At 61.8% G+C, this 18,315-nt stretch overlaps 3 protein-coding genes across 8 annotated transcripts; 1 reads left to right on the top strand and 2 right to left on the bottom strand.

Moving 5' to 3' along the window:
- Positions 1-1,017: 1,017 nt before the first annotated feature.
- On the bottom strand, positions 1,018-3,977 carry TYW2 (tRNA wybutosine-synthesizing protein 2). Of its 2 annotated transcripts, XM_086470174.1 has the most exons (7): positions 3,907-3,977; positions 3,597-3,744; positions 3,329-3,518; positions 3,090-3,240; positions 2,903-3,012; positions 1,905-2,062; positions 1,018-1,832 (listed from the first exon to the last, which is right to left on the bottom strand). In XM_086470174.1, exons 1-7 carry the CDS (start codon positions 3,975-3,977, stop codon positions 1,386-1,388), a joined length of 1,275 nt encoding a protein of 424 aa, XP_086326300.1. In that variant the 3' UTR covers positions 1,018-1,385. The 2 variants fall into 2 exon arrangements, with proteins under 2 accessions (XP_086326300.1, XP_086326299.1); XM_086470173.1 differs by having other exon boundaries at positions 2,903-3,518.
- Positions 3,978-4,799: 822 nt separating this feature from the next.
- On the top strand, positions 4,800-11,933 carry CSTF2 (cleavage stimulation factor subunit 2). 2 transcript variants are annotated; one of them, XM_086469877.1, is made up of 15 exons: positions 4,800-4,865; positions 5,019-5,097; positions 5,859-6,028; positions 6,327-6,463; positions 6,581-6,700; positions 6,803-6,958; positions 7,087-7,210; positions 7,531-7,593; positions 8,872-8,931; positions 9,543-9,684; positions 10,049-10,200; positions 10,494-10,756; positions 11,202-11,327; positions 11,472-11,597; positions 11,729-11,933. In XM_086469877.1, exons 1-14 carry the CDS (start codon positions 4,808-4,810, stop codon positions 11,592-11,594), a joined length of 1,773 nt encoding a protein of 590 aa, XP_086326003.1. In that variant the 5' UTR covers positions 4,800-4,807; the 3' UTR covers positions 11,595-11,597; positions 11,729-11,933. The 2 variants fall into 2 exon arrangements, with proteins under 2 accessions (XP_086326003.1, XP_086326005.1); XM_086469879.1 differs by lacking the exons at positions 8,872-8,931; positions 9,543-9,684; positions 10,049-10,200.
- A 937-nt stretch (positions 11,934-12,870) lies between these two features.
- Positions 12,871-17,396, bottom strand: NOX1 (NADPH oxidase 1). Of its 4 annotated transcripts, none has more exons than XM_086470189.1 (13): positions 17,348-17,396; positions 16,208-16,299; positions 15,701-15,811; positions 15,530-15,614; positions 15,310-15,452; positions 15,050-15,231; positions 14,676-14,814; positions 14,480-14,572; positions 14,079-14,314; positions 13,838-14,000; positions 13,564-13,710; positions 13,226-13,350; positions 12,871-13,033 (listed from the first exon to the last, which is right to left on the bottom strand). In XM_086470189.1, the coding sequence occupies exons 1-13, from the start codon at positions 17,394-17,396 to the stop codon at positions 12,907-12,909; spliced, it is 1,692 nt and encodes a 563-aa protein (XP_086326315.1). In that variant the 3' UTR covers positions 12,871-12,906. The 4 variants fall into 4 exon arrangements, with proteins under 4 accessions (XP_086326315.1, XP_086326314.1, XP_086326318.1 ...); XM_086470188.1 differs by having other exon boundaries at positions 13,564-13,753; positions 13,839-14,000; positions 16,208-16,303; positions 17,352-17,396; XM_086470192.1 differs by lacking the exon at positions 13,564-13,710.
- Between the last annotated feature and the right edge of the window lie 919 nt (positions 17,397-18,315).

Below are 18,315 nucleotides of genomic sequence, written 5' to 3'. Positions count from 1 at the left end.
CCGGAGCTGCCGCACCCCCGGGGACGCCCCCCACCTCTAGCGCTGTGGCCCCGGCCCCGCTCTCCGCTCTCCCCCCGGCGCGGCCGGGCAGGGCTCGGCTCGGCTCGGCTCGGCTCGGTGCCTGGAGCTGGGCGCTCTGCCCGGCGTGCTTCCCCGCGGCCCTCGCTGGGAAGGCAGCTCCTCCCCAAGAGCACACAGGCGCCGGCACAAAGTCTACAGCCACCCGCACCGCTGGGGTGCCCTCCCGGGGTGCCCGGCATGGCGGCGGGCCAGGACACAACCCCGAGCAGCACGGCCCTGGTGTCCTCCCAGCTCTGACGGCCCCGCCGCAAGGCTCCAGCCTCTGCCCTCGTCCTTCGTGAGCAGAGATAGGGTCCCGACGCTCTGCCCGCAGCAGCACAGGCAATGAGCACACGTGGCAGGACGAGCCGTGGGGCTCCAAGACGTGGGGCTCCCAGCCGTGGGGAAGTGGCTTCTTGCCACGCAGGACAGCGGGGCCACATGGGAGGCCAGCTGGGAGCAGCCCCAAAGCAAACTCGAGGTCGTGGCTCTGCCCACGCTTTCAGCTGCATCCTGGGGCTCCCTGCCAGAGAGAGACAGAGGTTCCCAGCCATGCAGGAGGAGATGGGACACCTACACAGGGGAAAACCCACGGGGACACCAAAGGGCCAGTGGGAGCTCCCTCCCTGGGCAGGGGGTCCTCTGCAACATGGGTACACACACAATGCTCAGGCAAGAGGGCTTTAGGCTCACAGGCAGAACCGAGGGCAGCAGATGCAGGCAGAGGCTTCGCTCCCCAAGCCCCTCCATGCCCTGCCCTGGGACCCGGTCGTCCCCAGGCCAGACACCCACACTTGCACTGGTGTTCACATTTTAACTGGGTGCTGACCAGAGGTGGGAAAGGTCCTTATTTCTGCAAAAGGGTCTGAAGAACCCAAGATGAACAGATCTGTTTCCAGTAGGATAAAAAGGACGCTGGTGAATATAAGCACAAAGCTTGCCTCTGACTCACTGAAACAAGGCCCAGCAGGAATCTGAGGTTTATTCAGCCCTGTGGCTCTCTCCTGAGTGCAAATGGCGATGAAAGTGCCACCACGTGTCCAAGATCTGGGCAGCGACAGGCAGAGCCAGGGCAGGACTCGGGGTGCTCTCAGCCCCAGCTCACTCCATCAGCTGGGATACAGCTCCAGGGGGATTTCCTGTGGGAGCATATCCCTCGATGCCCTGGGCATGGGGACACACTGCTGGGCAGTGCTGCCACTTGGGAACGAGGGGACATACAGCACATCCAGGCTCGCAGCAGGCAACGGTAGCATCTCCTGGCCACTGGTGCTCCAGTACCACCGTTTCTTGTGAGCTGAAGCCATGCTGGGGCTTGTGGCCTGCTAGGTGGGCAGCACCGGCCGGCACTCGAGGTCCAGCACGAGGTGATGCACGTGGGGCGCATAGGACTTCACTGCCTCGACGTGCAGGATGCTGGTGCGCCATGGCTGCCCATGCAGCTCTGCCAGCAGCCCCCGGATCTGTACCGCTGTGGCTTCAGCCCACCTCTGCCACTCAGGTCTCATCCTGGCCCCCAGCGTCTCCTTCCCACTGTCCTTCGTTGAGTGCTGTGCCTCTCCATCAGAGCCAGCTCCCTCTGGAGACCCCCGCTCAGCCTGCAGGACTGGGGTCTGCGGCGGGGCTGGTGCGGGGAGAGTCTCCACGTTGTGGTGGATGTGGAGAACCCCACCCGTGCCCTTCTTCAGGACGCGGCAGGCCACCGGCCAGCCTTCCTCCGAGCTGGGAATCAGCCCCAGGTTCACCCGGTCTGCAACGTCCCACAGCTCCAGCTGAAAGGAGAGGGGAGGTGAGGGGAATGCTGCGTGGGGACGGGGTTTTCACGGCTGGGTGGCACTGCTCACCTGCCGGCTGTCCCCATGGTGAACGCGGCAGCGGTCCTGCACGCCGTTCAGCGCCAGGTTCCTCCGCAGGGCCTCCACGGCATGGCTGTTCCACTCGCAGGCATGGGCGAAGGCGGCCGCTGCGTGAACCAGGTATGGCAGAGTAAAATAGCCGATGCCTGGGGACGGGAGGTGGCAGTGGCTGAGGGCAGGGTCCAGGCACTGCCAGGGGTCCACCCTCCTCCCCAGAGGCAGGGCAGGATGCAGACTGCCACCATGGCTCCCTGAATCTTCTCTGCTCCAGGTTGGAACAAGCCCAGATGCTAGGAAAATGGAAATTCCTCCCTCCCTCCTCTGCAAAAATAAAATCTGTCTTGAAAAATGTTTAGAGGAGCTTATTTTACCTTCAGTCTTTGGCCCTTAGCTCGAGACCTGCCCTGCCCTGCTTCCACTCTGTGCAGAAGTGCCCAGACTACCACTAATTTTAATTAATCCAGAGCAGTTCTGCAAGTGCCACATCCTTTCCGTGTTGGACAAATTGTAAGCAATAACTTGCTAAGCACAAAACAGTGGCTCTCTTGACGTGCAAACGCCTGATGCAATCTCCCCAGTCATCTCACAGAAACAGGACACCTCAGTTACTGCCAGCTTGTCACAAAAGCACATCAGTACAGCCTCAGGACATCTACAGGAGCTTTTCAGAAACAAGACTGAGGGCAAATCTTTGCCCTGAATCCAAATGATTCCCATGACCAGCACTGTGTACAGAGCATTGCTCTGCAGAGCCTGAGTGCAAGGTCATCCTGAGTGTCCAAAGGCAACAGGGACACAGGAGGGAGAGCTGTGCCAGATTAGCTGAAGTCTCACAGACAGGGCAGGAGCTCTAAGCCTGGATATTTTTCCAGTCCAGGCTGGAAACAGCATTTTACATCCACCTGGATGCCATCAGTACCTCCATCACTGCTCCCTGCCTGCCCCCACAAGCCTGCCTTGCCAAACCCCTCCGCCATCCCCATTACCTGCATAAAGATCCACCAGGACCTCCCCAGAGCAGGGCAGTGAGGCTACCCGCAGCTTCTCCGTGATGTTGCCCGGTGAGAACATGCACTTGGTCACATCGAACGTGTACCTGGAAGACACCACCGGCCCACTGAGGGCAGCCCCTTCCCCACATTGGCCACATCCCGCACCGCAGCTCCTGCCTACCTGATCCCGTTGTCCACGTGCTCCACCCAGCCATCCTGGCCCAGCAGCAGGGTGACACTGGGGGACCGCATTCCATCTGGCAATACCCGTCCTCGTTTGGCCAGTCGCCGGGCACCCAAAGCTGAGGCAACTGTCTCCCAGAGGGCTGGACCTGCAAGGCAACCATCCCAGGAGCTTTGGGAAAGGCCAGGGCAGCTCTGCAGGCAGGACCTGGGCAGACAGACCTCGCTCCCCCTTACCCAGCTTCTCCCATGGTGCAGCTCTGAAGCTGTCCTCGCTCAGCAGGACCAAGTCCCCATGCCGCTGCCATGCACGGGGCACATCACGCTCGAGCTCCTCCGACCAGCTCTCACCCAGCAGTTGTTGCAGCTTGTCCCGCAGCTTCTGGACAGGTGTCCGTCGGCGGGCTGCCCTGGAGGGAATGGGATCCTGCCGGAGGGATGTGGCACGTGGGGCTGAGGTCCCGCCACCCTGCAGTGGGGGTCAGGGCGAAGGGTCTCTCTCAACCTGAATCTGGACCAGCCCACAGGGCACCTCCTGGGGCAGCCATAGCTGGGACAGCTTCTCCTCCAGCACAGGCAGGGCCACACATCCCCCCGGCACCTCCTGCAGCCGGTAGCGCCCATCCAGGAGCTGCTCCTCTTCCAAATGCTCCCTACAAGGCCAAGGCACAGTCAGGCCCTCTCCAGCCCCACAGCCCACCCCACCACAGGGAAGAGATCCCCGCAAGGGTGCAGGGCTGGCTCTCTGAGCTCTCCTCTCCACCAGCACCCTGCCGGAGCAGCTGCAGGGCTCCCATTCCCCTTTGCAGGCTCACCTGAGGCGCTGGGCAAACCGCAGCTCCGTGGCCAGTGCAGGGATGGTGATGGGGACGTCCCTGGCCTCCATCCTGCCGAACCCCAGGACAGAGAGAGGCCAGCGGCTGGCAGGGACCCGGCCACCTGCCAAGCGGGCACAGGGTGTCAGGCTCACACCTGAGAGCCGGGGCTGGTGGGGGCCCCTAACACCGGAGCACCGGCTACGCCCCGGGGCGGAGGGCTGGCTGCCCTGGCGCTGCCATGGGGTGACCGGGGAGGTGGGGTACCCTGGGGGATGGTGTGCCCTGCGGTGGTGTCCCAGGAGATGGGGTATTCCATGGAATGGGATGCCCGACGATGAGGGTACCCCAGGGGATGACGTGCCTGGCGTGTGTGAGGAGGGTGCCCGAGTGGTGGGGTGCCTGGGGAGTGGGGTACGCCGCGGGTGGGGTGTCTCAGCGGGGGAGGTGACCCGGGGAATTAGGAGGATAGGGTGCCTTGGGAGCGGGGTGCCCGGGGATGGGGTGCCTCAGGGCATGGGGTACCCTAGGAGTGAAGCGTCCGCGTGTGCGAGGTGGGATCGTGCTTCAGGGCCGGTGCCCGGGACTGCACCCCTCAGGCACCTCATGGCCGGCTGTCCTGGGAAGGGCTCCCTAGGGACCCAGCACCCCTGAGGCACCTCATGGCCGGCTGTCCTGGGAAGGGCTCCCTAGGGACCCAGCACCCCCGGGCCGGGTATCCCGGCCGCCCCCGTCCCGCTCCTACCGAGTGCAGTCCGCAGGCGACAGCGACGTGGGCCCGTGTTTCCCTCCGGAGCGCTTTCCTCGCCGCACCGCGCCGGCGCCATGTTTGTTGAGGGCGGAAGCGGGGGGACGGTGTAGGGCGGGGGACCGGAAGCAGCGGCGGGGCCCGAGCGGCGGGATGGCGGGGCTGTCGGTGCGGGACCCCGCCGTGGACCGCTCCTTGCGCTCCGTCTTCGGTGAGCGCCGCGGGGACGGGAACAGGGACAGGGACAGGGACGAGGGCGGGCGGTCTGGCTGAGCCGAGCCGAGCCCTCGCCGCCGTTCGGGGCCGGTACCGGCGCAGCCCTCGGCCTTCGCGCTGACCGGCGGCCACCGTCTCTCTTCTACAGTGGGGAATATCCCGTACGAAGCCACAGAGGAGCAGCTGAAGGACATTTTCTCAGAGGTTGGGCCCGTGGTCAGCTTTAGGTAAGGATGGCTGCCGGTCTCCCCGGGGCAACGGGGGTTAATCTCGCCCCGAGCCCCGCGGGTGGCGTGGGGCCGTGCGGGGTGTGCTGTGCCTTCCGACGGGCAGGAGCGAAGCAGCGCAGAGCAGCGCCGCTTCTGGGGGGTTTGTGAGGCGGTGGTAGCTGTGCTCGGGGTGCAGGCGCTGAGGTCCTGTGCTGGCATCGCCTGGAGGGGTAGGGCATAACGGCCTGAGAGCGACAGCGTGAACGTGGGCACGCTGCTCCAGGCTGGAGGCAGCTGTCCTGCTGTGGTGTGGAGCTGGGGCAGATAAGTGCTCAGGTCCTGATCAGACTCTGTGCAGAGAGATGTGAGCATAGAGCACTCCTACCCCAGCAGCTCTGCAGGGGTGTTTTTCTGGTTTGGTGCCAGAGTTCGGAGAGCTTTCGGTTGAGGGCTTAGGAGCTCCAGGAGCAGCCCGTCCAGTCCTATGCCCCCAGGAGCTCCCTTTGTGGGAAGCACAGTGTTCCAGCTGGTGACCTTCCTGGACGCTAGAGCTCTGGGAAAACTCCTCGGCCTGGATCCGGGAGGGCTTTTGGCTCTGGCTTAGGGCCGGCTGTTACATGCCTTGACCTGACCCCGGTGCCTTCACTCTGCTCCCCAGCGCTCCTGTGTGGTATACCCCAGTAGCCCGCTCCCAAGTGATGGGAAGCTGTGCGCACTGCACACTGCTCGGTGCCTGCACTACCCTCAGCGGTGGTGGTTCTCTCCTCCTTGCTGTGCAGGCTAGTGTATGACAGGGAGACGGGAAAGCCAAAGGGATATGGCTTCTGTGAGTACCAAGACCAGGAGACGGCCCTCAGTGCCATGCGGAACCTGAATGGGCGAGAGTTCAGCGGGAGGGCCCTGCGCGTCGACAATGCGGCCAGCGAGAAGAACAAGGAGGAGCTGAAGAGTGAGTCTGAATTTTGTGGTGGAGAGCATGCTGCTGTCATGCTGGGCCTGGCCTTTTCGGTGTTGCAAAGTGTGCCTCTTCTGTGAGCCTGGCGAGGTGGAGACTTTGCAGAGCTAACCTGCTCCAAGCGATGCAGCAGTAGTTTTGCAGAGGGCTCAGCTCTGTGTTTCCTCTCCCAGATGATCTCCCTGTTTTTACTGCCTCCCTTTCCCCATCATGGCATGGTGCTTCCCTTCTGATGAGCCCGTTAAAAACGGCCGGTTCATGTTGCCGTACGAGGTCACAAACTCTGTTGCAGGCCTGGGCACCGGTGCACCCATCATAGAGTCACCCTACGGGGACCCTGTCAATCCTGAAGACGCTCCGGAGTCCATCAGCCGGGCAGTAGCCAGCCTGCCACCTGAGCAGATGTTTGAGCTGATGAAGCAGATGAAGGTGAGTGAAGTGGAGGGCTGCACTCTCTGCGTGAGCACAGGGTCTACCACCGCTGCGCGTGCCCTTGCAGCCTCTGTCGCGCCTTGCCGAAGCTCTGATCTGCGTGTGTCTTCTCAGCTGTGTGTCCAGAACAGCCCCCAGGAAGCCAGGAACATGCTGCTCCAGAACCCCCAGCTGGCTTATGCCCTGCTGCAGGCCCAGGTGGTCATGCGGATCGTGGACCCGGAGATCGCACTGGTTTGTCCCTTACTGCCTCATCTGGGGTTGGTAGGATATCAGTGGAAGCCTGTGGTGGAAGGGGGGTGGAAGAGAACTCCTTTCTCCTCCTTCTGCTCCTAGAAAATCCTGCATCGCCAGACCAGTGTTCCTCCTCTGATCCCAGGCAACCAGCAGTCAGTGCCAGGGCCGGGGCCTGGACCAGGACCGGGGCCTGGGCCAGGGCCAAATGCCCAGCTGAACCCACAGAATACCCCCTCGTCCCAGCCGCAGCCCATAGTAAGAGCCTACGTGACGTACGTGGTTTGCAGGAGAGAAAAGAGCATTGCTGGCTCCTGCTCCCCCAGCTGGAGCCCATGTGCCCCAGTGATGGGGCTTCCCTGAGGTCCACTTTTTCTCCTGGGTAGGGTGGGATGCACGTAAACGGTGCTCCTCCTCTGATGCAGCCGCCCATGCAGGGAGGTGTGCCGGCCCCAGGACAGATGGCAGCCCCTGTGCAGGGCCCGGGCCCTGGCCCCATGGCTCCCGGAGGTGAGTTGCGTGGGTTTCGGCTGAACTGGGCTGCCCTGGGCACATGGGTCCTGAAGACAGTCCCCCTCTACCTTCCTTCTAACCAGAGGGCTTGGCCCCGTGAGAGCACATGTAGTCCCGTACCGTGTGGTGGTGGTGTGGCTACTGCCAGCGGCTGTCCAGAAAGCTGGCTTATCTCTGTGAGGTACCAACACCAAGAAAATAAACCTCTGGATGCTCACCCAGGAGCTGGGAGTGGGGAGGTATTTGGGGCCAAAGGAATTGGTTAGTGGTGCAAGGATGGCTGAGGAGGGATCTGATCTCTGCCTGTTCCCTCTCAGGTGGGATGCAGCCGCAGGTTGGGATGCCAGGTGGAGGGCCTGTCCCCTTGGAGCGTGGACAAGGTAAAAGAGGCGTGAGGTAGTGCTGTGCATTATGTGAGCCTCGCTCTGGCAGGGGCCCAGGCCACGGGCGCTGAGCGGTGCTGCACCAAGGAGCCCGTGCCAGCTCCCTGTAGCCTTGCCACTCCTGGATCTGAGGCCGCTCCTGCAGCGCTGGGCTGCGCCCGGGTTTGTTCACTTAGGCGCAAGGCTGTGGTAGCCGCTCTCCTGCTTCCAGGGCCCCAGCCCATGCCCCAGTTTGCTCCCAGCTTGTTCTGGGCCGTGTTGTGCAGACGTGCCCTAGGAGTCGGCCCCGCAGGGCCCCACTGAGCGGGACGTGCCGTGTTTTCCCTCTCTCTGTGAGCCCGTGTCTGTCCCTGTGCTTGTGCGGGCAGGCGGAGCTTGCTCTTCTCTGGTCCCTGTCCTGCTCCTTCTCTGCCCGGGTGCTGGGAAGCAGCTTGTGCTGCTGCCGCGTCTGCTCGCGTCTCCCAGCGCTCCCTGCACCGTGCCCGGCAGAGGGAGCTGGGCCTTCGCTTTTGCTTGCGACAGTGAGTGCGAGGCTCGGCAGGGAATTTCCCGGTGAGTGACGGCTTGGCTTTCCCTCCGCCTGCACGGTCTCTACGGCCCAGCCCCGGAGCTGGATTCCTTACGGTTCACACGTTGCGTTGCTGCCCCGTCAAGCCGTGTGTCGGGGTTAGTACAACCGAGATGTTCCTGTTCTCCCAGTAATAAGGTGTGCAGGCAGTTGATGCCCCTATTGCCTTGACTTGTATCACAGGCCTCGTTTCAGGAACGTGGCAGACCTGTTCTGAGATCCTCTGGTCTTAGGTACTTAGGGGCAGCTGACTCATTTTCTTTGGGGTGGGCACAATCTTCCTGAAAGCAACCTGGTAGTTCTTGGCATCCAAATGGTTTTGGAGAGCAGATAGAAAATTAGCACTGGGGAGTGCTGTGGGAAGCTGCGGGCACGAGCTGGCTGGCTGTGCGTTGTGGGGTGCAGCATTGCCCTGCAGAATGCCACTTCTCTCAGCAGGACATCCTCCTGCCCTGCACGTTCACATGGTGAGCAAGGGAAGGGCTATGCCAAGCTGGCTGTCACGCCTGGGGTGACAGAGGTGGCGTTAATGGAAGAGGTTGGTAAAGCCAGACCTGCAGCATGCAGCATCTCCTCCATAGGTTTTCTGGGGGACTTCAGGGAGTGGAGGTGGTCCTGCAGGCAGCACCGTCCCCAAGGCTGAGTGCATGTGTGCATACACTATTTACGTGTCTGCTCTTCTCCCTCTTTTCCTGCTGCTTGCCCAGGGAACCTGCAGCTCTCGCCCGTGGGACCTGCCAGGCCTGCGTCTATCGAACGCGTTCAAGGTATCCCGGCACCCGCCAGCTCCTTCCTCCCGTGGAGCTCATTGTGGAGTGTGCAGAGAGCAGCTTTCACCCCGCTATGCTCGGGGCCAGGGACTGGTATATCACTCTGTAGCCTGGCAGGGATAAGTGGAGGAGGAGAGGAGGCGGCAGGATTTCCTCCGAGGCTGGAGAACAGGCTAGTGCCGTACACAGAGAGCCACCAGTGGAAAGGGAGAGTCTGCTTGGAGAGGGCCTTTGCCTCGGATGCAGCCCCCTTTGTCACCTCACTACCAGGAGCCTTCCAGGTCTGCTTTGCTCCTGGCCCCACGTCAGCTTGTAGAGATTGTCACAGGGGTACCCGCACTCGTTTTGGCCACCTGGTGCTATAAAGAGCCTGAGGTAGATCCAGAGAGGGAAAGAGAGGGATAAAATCAGCAGCCAGGGAAGGGGCTTCGGTGCACTCTGGCCTTGTGTGAGGGGCTGCCCCCGCGGCGGTCAGCACGGCTCAGCCGCCTGCATGTCGGGGAGCAGCGAGGCCGCCCCGCATCCCAGCCCTGAGGGCGATGGGGGACAGTCTCAGCACGGCACTGGTCATGCAGATCCTCACGAGCTCTTGTGTGTCTCCCTGGCAGTGCCCATGCCAGACCCGAGGGCCCCTATGCAGCGCGGACCTCTACCTGCTAGTGGCCCGCCGCCCCGAGGCCTTTTGGGAGATGCCCCGAATGACCCTCGCGGAGGGACCCTGCTCTCAGTCACTGGAGAAGTGGAGCCCAGGTGAGGGGAGAGGGAAGGAGAGGAGCCCTTGGCACTGTCCCCTGCCCAAGGGTGACCTCTCACTGAGGACAGGGATGGCACCAGCCTTCCAGGAGTCACTGCTGCCCAGTCAGGGGCCTTGGTGCTGCCAACCGTGGGGGCTGGCCTGTTCCCCCGGGGACGGGGCATCCCTGGGGTGATGGCAGCAGCCCTGTGCCATGGGGCCAACAGCACCCATCCCTGTGCCAGCCTCGCCCTCCTCCCTGTGGCCGGCTTCGGGGGCAATCCCAGCGCTCTGCCCAGACCTTGCCAAGCCAGTGTCTGATTCACACTCTCTCGCTTTTTCTCCTCCTCCTGCTTTGCTCTCCTCGTCTCTCTGCGTCAGAGGTTACCTTGGGCCGCCCCACCAGGGAGCCCCTATGCACCATATGCCTGGTCATGACAGCCGTGGCCCCCCCCATGAGATGAGGGGGGGACCCATGGGAGAACCCCGACCACTGATGGGAGAGCCACGGGGGCCCTTGATGGATGCTCGAGGTGAGAGAGGGGGCATGAAATAATGCGTGGCTTAAAGCGTACAGACAAGAAGTCAGAGTGGAGCCCGCTGCCCCAGTGCGAGACATCAGAAGGGGGTTTGGGCAGTGAAACGACTGACTCCAGGGCAAAGAGGGACAATTCCACTGGGCAAGGGACTTCCTCGAGGCATGTCCCCTCTGCCCCCAGCCCTGCACCTCCGGGGCACTTGCTAGCTGCCAAAGGAGGCAGCAGGCTTGCTCCCACGCTCCTTGCGGTGCTGCTCTCTTCAACAGCTTCTTGTCTTTCCTCTGCAGTTGGAAGAGATCCCCGAGGGCTGGAGCCACGAGGGTTGGAGCCACGAGGGCTGGAGCCCCGGGTGATGGAGGCACGAGCCCTGGAGGCACGAGGGCTGGAGCCACGGGTCCTGGAGCCACGAGTGCTGGAGGCCAGGGTCATGGAGCCACGGGGCCTGGAGCCTCGAGGGCCTGGTCCCAATCCGCGTGGGCCCATGCCTGGTGGGATACAGGGTCCTGGGCCACTTAACATGGGAGCCAGTGGCCCGCAGGGGCCCCGCCAGGTACATGTAACACCTCTGCTCAGCTGGTTGGGCACTGACCCTGTCTTGTAGATAGGGGCTGGTTGGGGGTGTGAGCATGTTCTGCAGCAGCTAGAGAAGGGAGGACATCACACAGAGCAGCACCTCCGGGAGGCACCAGGCCTGAATCAGTGGCTGGCTGAGGGGGTCAGGGCATCTGTCCCATCTCCCCAGGCACTGCCCATCTGCTGGGGACAGGACAAGGCTCAGGCCTTTCTCCAGCTCTTCCTGATGCGCAGGAAGGAGTGCAGGGGTTGGAGGGAGAGGAGAGCACATAAAACGCATGATAGCCTGTTTCTCTCTCCATGCTTGCCTATCTTCAGGCTGTCTGTGAGGGCCTCCATCTGATCATCTGCTTTATGTTCCTGTGTTTGTATGACTGGGTCCAAAGCCCCCTTGGTCCTTACCCCCTCTCTCATGCCCACAGGTTCCTAACATGGCAGGAGCAGGTATGCAGGGAGGAGGCATTCCTGGGGCAGGGGTCCAAGGAGCTGGTCAGCCCGGAGGCTTTAGCCCTGGACAGAGCCAGGTCACCCCCCAGGATCATGAGAAGGTAAGAGGACAAAAGGAAAAGGGTGAGACAATGGGAGCGGCGCTTCCTATGTGCCTTACTGTGGCAGGGAGAGCCGCTTCCTGGCTGTGGTAACCTGTGGCTGCTCTGGCAGGGCATGTCTCTCATTCCCCCCTCTCCCCACAGGCAGCCCTGATCATGCAGGTTCTGCAGCTGACGGCGGACCAGATCGCCATGCTGCCCCCGGAGCAACGGCAGAGCATCCTTATTCTAAAGGAGCAGATCCAGAAGTCCACCGGGGCGCCCTGACAGGTAACGTACTTAACCTGTCCTTGGCTTGTGCCTGCTCCCCATTGGTAAATCAGAGAGCTGCTCAGGATGGGGATCTGCCCTGCTTCTCCTCTCCATGCCGGGGCTCACTCTCCTCCCCTTCCTTCTTGCAGGCCTGGCAGGCACGTGGTGGAGATGCCGTCTGCGTGGGCAGAGGTGATGCTCCATGGCAGCTGCTTCCCATTGCTGTCTGAGCTGATGCTGCATTTTGGGAGAGGTTTCATCTCCCCTGCTAACATTTTCCCTTCCCATTCATTCTTTTTTCTGTCTGTATGTTTTATGATGTTTGAAATAAACTGGGAGGAGGGTTTGAGTAAAGCCATGTGTCTGGCTGCCTTGTTTGGTCTCTGGTGGAGGCTGTAATGGGACTGTTGGGTTCTGGGAACAGTCTGGCCTGGCTCCAGGCTAGTCCAAACCACTCGCCTTCCGTCCTTCTCCCCAGCAGCAGCGCAAGATCTACTCGTGGCATTTTACGTGCTGTGCTGTTCACAGCTGTTCACGGGGGTGTAAGGGAAGGGCAGCAGGGGGAGTTCGGCTTTCTGTCCTGCTGACCGGGCAGGAAGGGCTCCGTATCCAATTGCTGTATCATTTATCACACTGACCTGCTCTGGGAGGGTGTTTTTTTCCCCCCTCTTCTCTGCATATGCTTGAGCAGAATTTGTTGTCTGCATGAGCTGCATTTGAAGTCGCCCTGGGCGGTGCAGGCTGGCTTTTGGTCATGACAGTGGGCCCCTGCAGAGGGGGAACTGCCTTACCCTGCACCCCAGGGGGTTTGCTATGAACCACCTTTTTTCTTGCAGCCCTGCAAGGGGGCAAAGACTGTGCTTCCTTCGCACCTGCACAGACTGAGTCACCACGGTGGCTTTTATTGCAAAGGAAGGAAAATGTAATTTACCCTTTTACAGGGAGGACTGCACATTTGGCCCCCAGTGCCTCCTCAGCATGCCCTTGTCCTGTCCCTGTCCCGTGGTTCTGCCCAGCCTGCTGGGTCTTCCCGCTGCTTCCCGCTGCTCCAGCAGCATCATCACAGCATGTGCCTCTGGTTTCTTGACGGGGGGGCTGTGCGGAGCTGCAGGCCCGCTCCCCCCATGAGGAACCCTTGTAGACCAGGTCAGGAAGGCAGCAGTCTTTGAACCTCGAGTTTCTCACGGAGAAGTACTTTGCCATGTCCTGCCTGGCTTTGGTGCACACGCTCTTTAGCAGATGCTTATTCCTGGCCATGCTGTGGCATGGGGGGTGAGGCAATACCGTCAGGGTCTCCTGTCCGCTGGGGTCCCAGCCTGGCTGCCACTTAGAAGTTCTCCTTGTTGAAGTAGAATTTGACCTTCCTGGGGTCCAGGCTGGAGTGCTGGTGGCAAGACTTCTGCAGGCTCTTTGCCAAGGCCCCTGGCCCACAGAGGAACACGCCAACCACCGACCTGCACACAGGACGAGGCTGTCAGCGGTGGATGAGCAGCTCACAGATGAAGTGATTTAAGAGCCTCTTGGGGCCCCTGCAGGACGTGAGCATGCCTCTCCCAAAACCAGCACTGCCCAGCCTGGTGCTGGGTGCTGGGGAGGAGGGGGTGCCTCCCAGCTCCAGCACCCCAAACCCCCTGCCTGGCTCTCACCTGGGGTGGGCTGCAGCCACTGCCGCAAACTCGCTGTTCCACATAGGCCGACCAAAGATGGTTTTGTGCCTGAGGCCTGTCACTGTGTCCGTGGCAGTGTCAAAGCGGAGTGCCACATTGTTGGCCTGGGCAGAGTGGGGACAGTGAGGACCCCAGCCGCCACCCATGAGCCCACCTCCAGTCCTGCACCACAGAGGAGCATCCGTTGCTGATGCCCACCAAACACTGCTCCCAGAGTTTCTGCCTGCAAGCCACTGACGTGCTTGCCCTCCCTCTCCTGCCTGCCTCAGCCACTCCATGTCCCCCCTTGCAGTCATGTCTGCCCATGGTCAACTCACGATGCTGGTGTCCCAGCCGGTGAGAAAGAGCCGGTAGGTGAGAAAGTCTGCCTTGCCCGACTCGGCCATCTTCTGCTCCAGCGAGGCAAGCAGGTCATTGAACCAGGCAAAGGCTCCCGTGTCCCGGCAGAGCCAGTAGAAGTAGATCTGGGATGCAAGGGAAGAGGGGTTCCTCAAGGTGGAGCAGAGCAGGAGGGGTGGAAGGATGCAATGTCAAGGACTGGGAAGCCCAGCATGGAGAAACCCATGGCTGGTCCCATGGGGCTTCCCATACCTTCTTGGTCTTGAGGGTCTGGTCAGCCTGCTGGAACTTGTACCAGATGGACTTCAGGATGGAGGCGAAGGGGGTGACGCCGATGCCTGCTCCCACCAACATGGCCACCTCGTATTGGAACACGTCTTCACTGGCCGTGCCAAAGGGGCCGTCCACCTTGATCCTGGCCAAGGGAGGGCCTGGCTAAGAAGTACTGGATCCAAATCCCTGGGATGGTCTGTTCAGGTGCTCCCCAGCCTACCTGGGCATCTCCGGCTTGTGCTGCTGGAAGGTGTCGATGAGATGCTCTGTCCAGTCGCCAGCTGCCCGTATGTGGATGGAGAAGAAGTCCTGCTCGGGCGCCGAGGTGAGGGTGAAGGGGTGCCACTCCAGCAGGGAGATAGCAGGGCAGTTGACGAAGATGTACTGCCCCACCTCCATGCAGAAGCCCTTTTTCTGCATCTGCAGCTCCAGCACACGGGCAGGGTGCATGACCACCTGTGGGGCAGGGATGGGGCTCAGCACCCAGCCTGGCTCCTGTCCTTGTGCGAGTGGCTTTGGCAGCAGTCCCTGTCCTTCCCATGGCCACCCCAGCAGGAGCTGCAGCAACGGTGGCTGCAAGGGAAGGAGCTGGCAGTAGGCACAGCCTCCTGCACCACCCACCTTGGTGACAACCACCTTCTGCCGTGCACGCCAGATCCGGAGGATCCGCTCAAAGATGTAGAGAAGGACGGGGCCCAGAACCCACTTCCAGGACTGCAGGGATGGAGGAGAGCAAAGAGTTGGGAGGGCAGGGCTGGAGCATCCCAAAGGCAAAGAAGGGGCTTCTTCCCCCACAGCCACCCCATCGCTGCCCTACCTCGGCAGGGATGCTCCCGAACTCGGGGTCTTTGCAGCAGTTGTGGCTGCAGTCCTCGTCCTTGTGCACGAGATAGTGGGCGCAGTAATGGGGATGCACCTCCTCCATGCTCTCCTCCGTCTGCCCACGCACCAGCCCTCTGTGGGGAGGCGAGGGGTGAGCCCAGGGGCCAGCCTCTGCCTCACCAGCTGGGGCTGAGCCACGCTGCATGAGGTCAGCTGGGTTAGCCAGCCCTGGGAACGGGGAGCCCACAGCCCCACTGGACCCTCTCTGCGGCTGCACCGCTCCGCTGGGGCAGGCAGGGCTGCCCCACCGTGGGTCTGTGGCTGCTGCCCCTCCCTGTCCTGCCTTCAGGGAGCGGTGAGGAGCCTTACGCAATGCCATGGATGACGAGGCCGGCAAAGTAGATGAGGAAGAGGTGGTGCGTGTACCAGAAGACCTCGAAGTAGTTCCTGCGGATGAACTCAGTGGAGGACGTGACCATGAGGATGAGCGCCAGCGTGATGATGACCCCCGTCAGCCCCGGGATGGTGGTGAAGGCCACGTACTCAACAGTCTACGGGGATGGCAGGATGGATTAGGGAGGTGGGGGACAGGCAGTGGCGGGGGGCTGGATGCTGGGGCTGGCACTCACTGTCTGGTTGGAGTGGATGGGGTTCAGCCACTTGCTGCCTTGTAGGTGCAACTTGGAGAGGACGGCGGGGAGGCTGCCGTCAGTGGCTTGCTGGCTGTGGTTGTAGCGCTCCAGGTTGAAGAGGTGGGCGATGGTGTGCACAGCTGGGCAGGGAAGAGGCAGTCACCCCCCTGGCCTCCTCCCAGTCCCCACCATGCCCCAGCCCAGCGCGGGGCAGTACCTGTGAGCAGGGCCAGCGCGTAGGCCACCAGCTTGTGGAAGGTGAGGTTGTGGTCCAGTTGCTTCCGCAGTGTCCGCCTGCAGCACTGTGGGCAGAGGCGGCAGTGTCGGGACAGGGATGGGAACAGGGATGGGGACAGCCACGCTGGCCATGCTGCCACAGGACACTCACCGAGCAGGTCCCGCGGAGGAAGGACAGGAGGTTGCGGCAGACGGGCAGCAGGATCAGCATACTGTTGAAGTTGAGGCACTTGGCTGATGCTCGTGCCCACGCCAAGGCGGACTGGGGAGAGAAGGGGGGTGGTGAGTGCCGCTGTCCCATGCCACAGATGGCGTATGTCTGCCTGCAGCCATGCTGCCCCTCCATGGGTCTGCCCAGCATGGTGCTGTGCTGGGACTGGGATGGGACGGGGCCAAGTGGTGCTGAGCTGGGTCTGAGTGATGTTGGGCTGGGCTGGGGACTGGGAGGGAGCGATACTGAGCTGGGGACTGGGAAGGGGTGATGCTGGGCTGGGACAAGACAGGGACCAGCATGGAGCAATACTGGCCTGGGGACAGGGATGGAGCGATGGTGAGCTGGAAGAGGGCAGGACAAGGAAGGGGCATGGGGCACTGCAGCCCCCACCCCACTGCAGGAGGGCTCTGAGGGGTGCATGTGCCCCAGCAGGCAGCACCTTACCCCGAGGATGGCCCTGGTGTAGAAGTACCGCTCATCCCGGTCAAAGAACAGAAAGTAGTATGTGAAGAGGAAGATGTTGATGCCCAGCCAGGCTGCCTGTGGGGGAAAGCCGCAGCCTCATGAGGGACCCCAGCCCAGGGCCCCCCTCGCCCCGCAGCACTGCAGGCACAGCCAGAGGGTGTCAGGACAGCGTGTCCCCTCCTGCTTTCTTATCAGCTGCAGCAGCACACGCAGGGCTGGACACAGGGCCAAAGGTGGGGAGAGGTGTGGGAGTCTTGCAAAATAACTATCTTGTCACCCACGGCCCTGTGCATCACCCACGCATGAGGAAGGAGGAAAGGCAAGTGCAGGCAATGCCTGCACGGCAGGAGGGCAGATCCAGAGGGTGGTCGGGGCTGCACAGGGAAGACTCTGGGAGGAGGAAATTTCGCAGGGAGCTGGCTGACCCAGACCCGCTGCACTGCCACCCCCTGCCCAACCCTGCTACACCCCACACTGGCCCCTCTCACAGCCATTGATTTTTTGCAGAGCTCCCAGAACCACTCTGCCCTGCATTTGCGCTTTTTTTTTTTTTTTTTTTTTTTTTTTTTTTTTTTTAATGTAATTTTAAAACCAAAAATAACCCAACTTTCTGCAAAGCCCCATTTCCCCAGGAATCTGCAGCTCCTCATGCTGTACTGAGCAGCAAGCATGGTGCCAGCTGGGCAAGCCCTGTTATACCAGTGATGCTGCAGCACAGCACCATCAGATTGTCCCTGCGGTGCAGGCTCCTCACCCCAGCGCAGGCTCTCACAGGAGCCTCCTACTCTCACGTGGGGAGAAGAGGCACGTGGGAGGCTCCCAGCTAAAGCGGCAGGCAAAGCAGCAGCATTTTTAAGTTTTGTAGCGGGATCCCCCCTTTCCTTTGAGTCGTGTTTCCCTTAAGGATTAAGTTTTCCAAACCCCCCTCTGGCCGCCACTGCTTTGCAGGTTGTCTGAGCGGAGGGGACGCTTGTCTCTCCCTGCAGCCTAGCCCCAGGACAGCCTGTCAGCCCCCATTTCCCCCACGAGCCCTCCAGGGCCATGCCCAGACCATGCTCCCCTAACCCCCCATATCACCCTAGCCCCTCCCGGCAGATGAGCCCCCCCAGCCCCGCACACTCACGAGGACAGCAGCCGAGAACCAGTGGTTGACCAGCCAGTTGCCCATGGTGCTACGTCTCCGTGTCTGCCTGCTCGCGCCTGCCCGACGTTTTATGGAGGCGACAGGCGGTGCGGCAGTCCCAGCTGCAGGAACGGCACTGCAGGGACTTTCCCCTGAGAAGCCTTTGAGGAAATGCCGTGCGGTTTCAAAGGCCACCTTCCAGGCAAGCAGGGCTGACCCCACCGGCCGGCCCCGAAACCAGACCCCAGCTCTGGCCAGGCACGGCCCCTCCACTGAGAGGTCCCCCAGGGCCCCATGGCTGGGCACTGCAGGGCATCAGGCTGCTCCTTTTGTTATTTTGCAATATTTGGGGACAAAAATGGGCTTTTTTTAAAGTAGGAATTTCTTGGTGGGAGGAAGTCACAGAGGGTCCATCCTGTGCCCACCTCAGCAGATGTGCCATTCCCTGGCCTCCCTCACCAGTCTTCACTGCCCCTGTTTGACAAGAAAACCACCAAAGGAAGAGAAGCTTCCCGGGGCACGGCACTGCACCAGTGCCAGGATCTGGCCTGGGGAGCCACTCCAGAGTGGGCGAATTCAGACTGAGTGCCAGCGGTGCTGCACCTCCATAGGCACCTCAGGAGTGTTGAGCACCCTCAGCCTGGCACCCACCACCTTCCAAACCGAGCTGAATCCACAAATGGGTGCTGGGGGGTGAGGAGTCACACTCCTTGTTTGGGGCCAGGATGTCTGGGTCCCATCAGCATCCTGACGCCAGCTGCCAGGACCCCTTCCCCTTCTGCCTGCCCTCTGCTGCAGGGTCCCAAGCTCCGTGGTGCTCAGCGCTTCTGCTGGGAACAGCATCCAGTGGCCGGGGGGGGGGGGGGGTGGGGGTGGGGGTGGGGGGGTGGGAGGAGTGGGGCCTCGAGCCTGGAAGAACAGGTTGGGCAGGATTGCTTCTTGCTGGCGTGCTGGGTTGCTCCTG

This window comes from Leptosomus discolor, chromosome 9 (assembly GCF_034619465.1).
Source record: "Leptosomus discolor isolate bLepDis1 chromosome 9, bLepDis1.hap2, whole genome shotgun sequence".
NCBI lineage: Eukaryota > Metazoa > Chordata > Aves > Leptosomiformes > Leptosomidae > Leptosomus > Leptosomus discolor.
Note: the sequence above shows the minus strand (reverse complement) of the source record. Positions and strands in the feature narration are given on the sequence as shown.

What these genes read in the sequence shown, in the direction of transcription:
- CSTF2 (XM_086469877.1), top strand. Translation starts at nt 4,808, where the DNA reads ATGGCGGGGCTGTCGGTGCGGGACCCCGCCGTGGACCGCTCCTTGCGC. An exon ending in GAACAAGGAGGAGCTGAAGA is followed by an intron (nt 6,029 to 6,326) that starts GTGAGTCTGAAT and finishes ACTCTGTTGCAG; the next exon opens with GCCTGGGCACCGGTGCACCC. An exon ending in GCCCTTGATGGATGCTCGAG is followed by an intron (nt 10,201 to 10,493) that starts GTGAGAGAGGGG and finishes TTTCCTCTGCAG; the next exon opens with TTGGAAGAGATCCCCGAGGG.
- TYW2 (XM_086470173.1), bottom strand. Translation starts at nt 3,977, where the DNA reads ATGGAGGCCAGGGACGTCCCCATCACCATCCCTGCACTGGCCACGGAG. An exon ending in CCTGGTGGATCTTTATGCAG is followed by an intron (nt 2,063 to 2,902) that starts GTAATGGGGATG and finishes TCCCGTCCCCAG; the next exon opens with GCATCGGCTATTTTACTCTG. An exon ending in ACCATGGGGACAGCCGGCAG is followed by an intron (nt 1,833 to 1,904) that starts GTGAGCAGTGCC and finishes CTCTCCTTTCAG; the next exon opens with CTGGAGCTGTGGGACGTTGC.
- NOX1 (XM_086470188.1), bottom strand. Translation starts at nt 17,396, where the DNA reads ATGGGCAACTGGCTGGTCAACCACTGGTTCTCGGCTGCTGTCCTC. An exon ending in CGCGCTGGCCCTGCTCACAG is followed by an intron (nt 15,453 to 15,529) that starts GTACTGCCCCGC and finishes TTCCCTGCCCAG; the next exon opens with CTGTGCACACCATCGCCCAC. An exon ending in CCGGCTGGGACACCAGCATC is followed by an intron (nt 13,351 to 13,563) that starts GTGAGTTGACCA and finishes CACTCTGCCCAG; the next exon opens with GCCAACAATGTGGCACTCCG.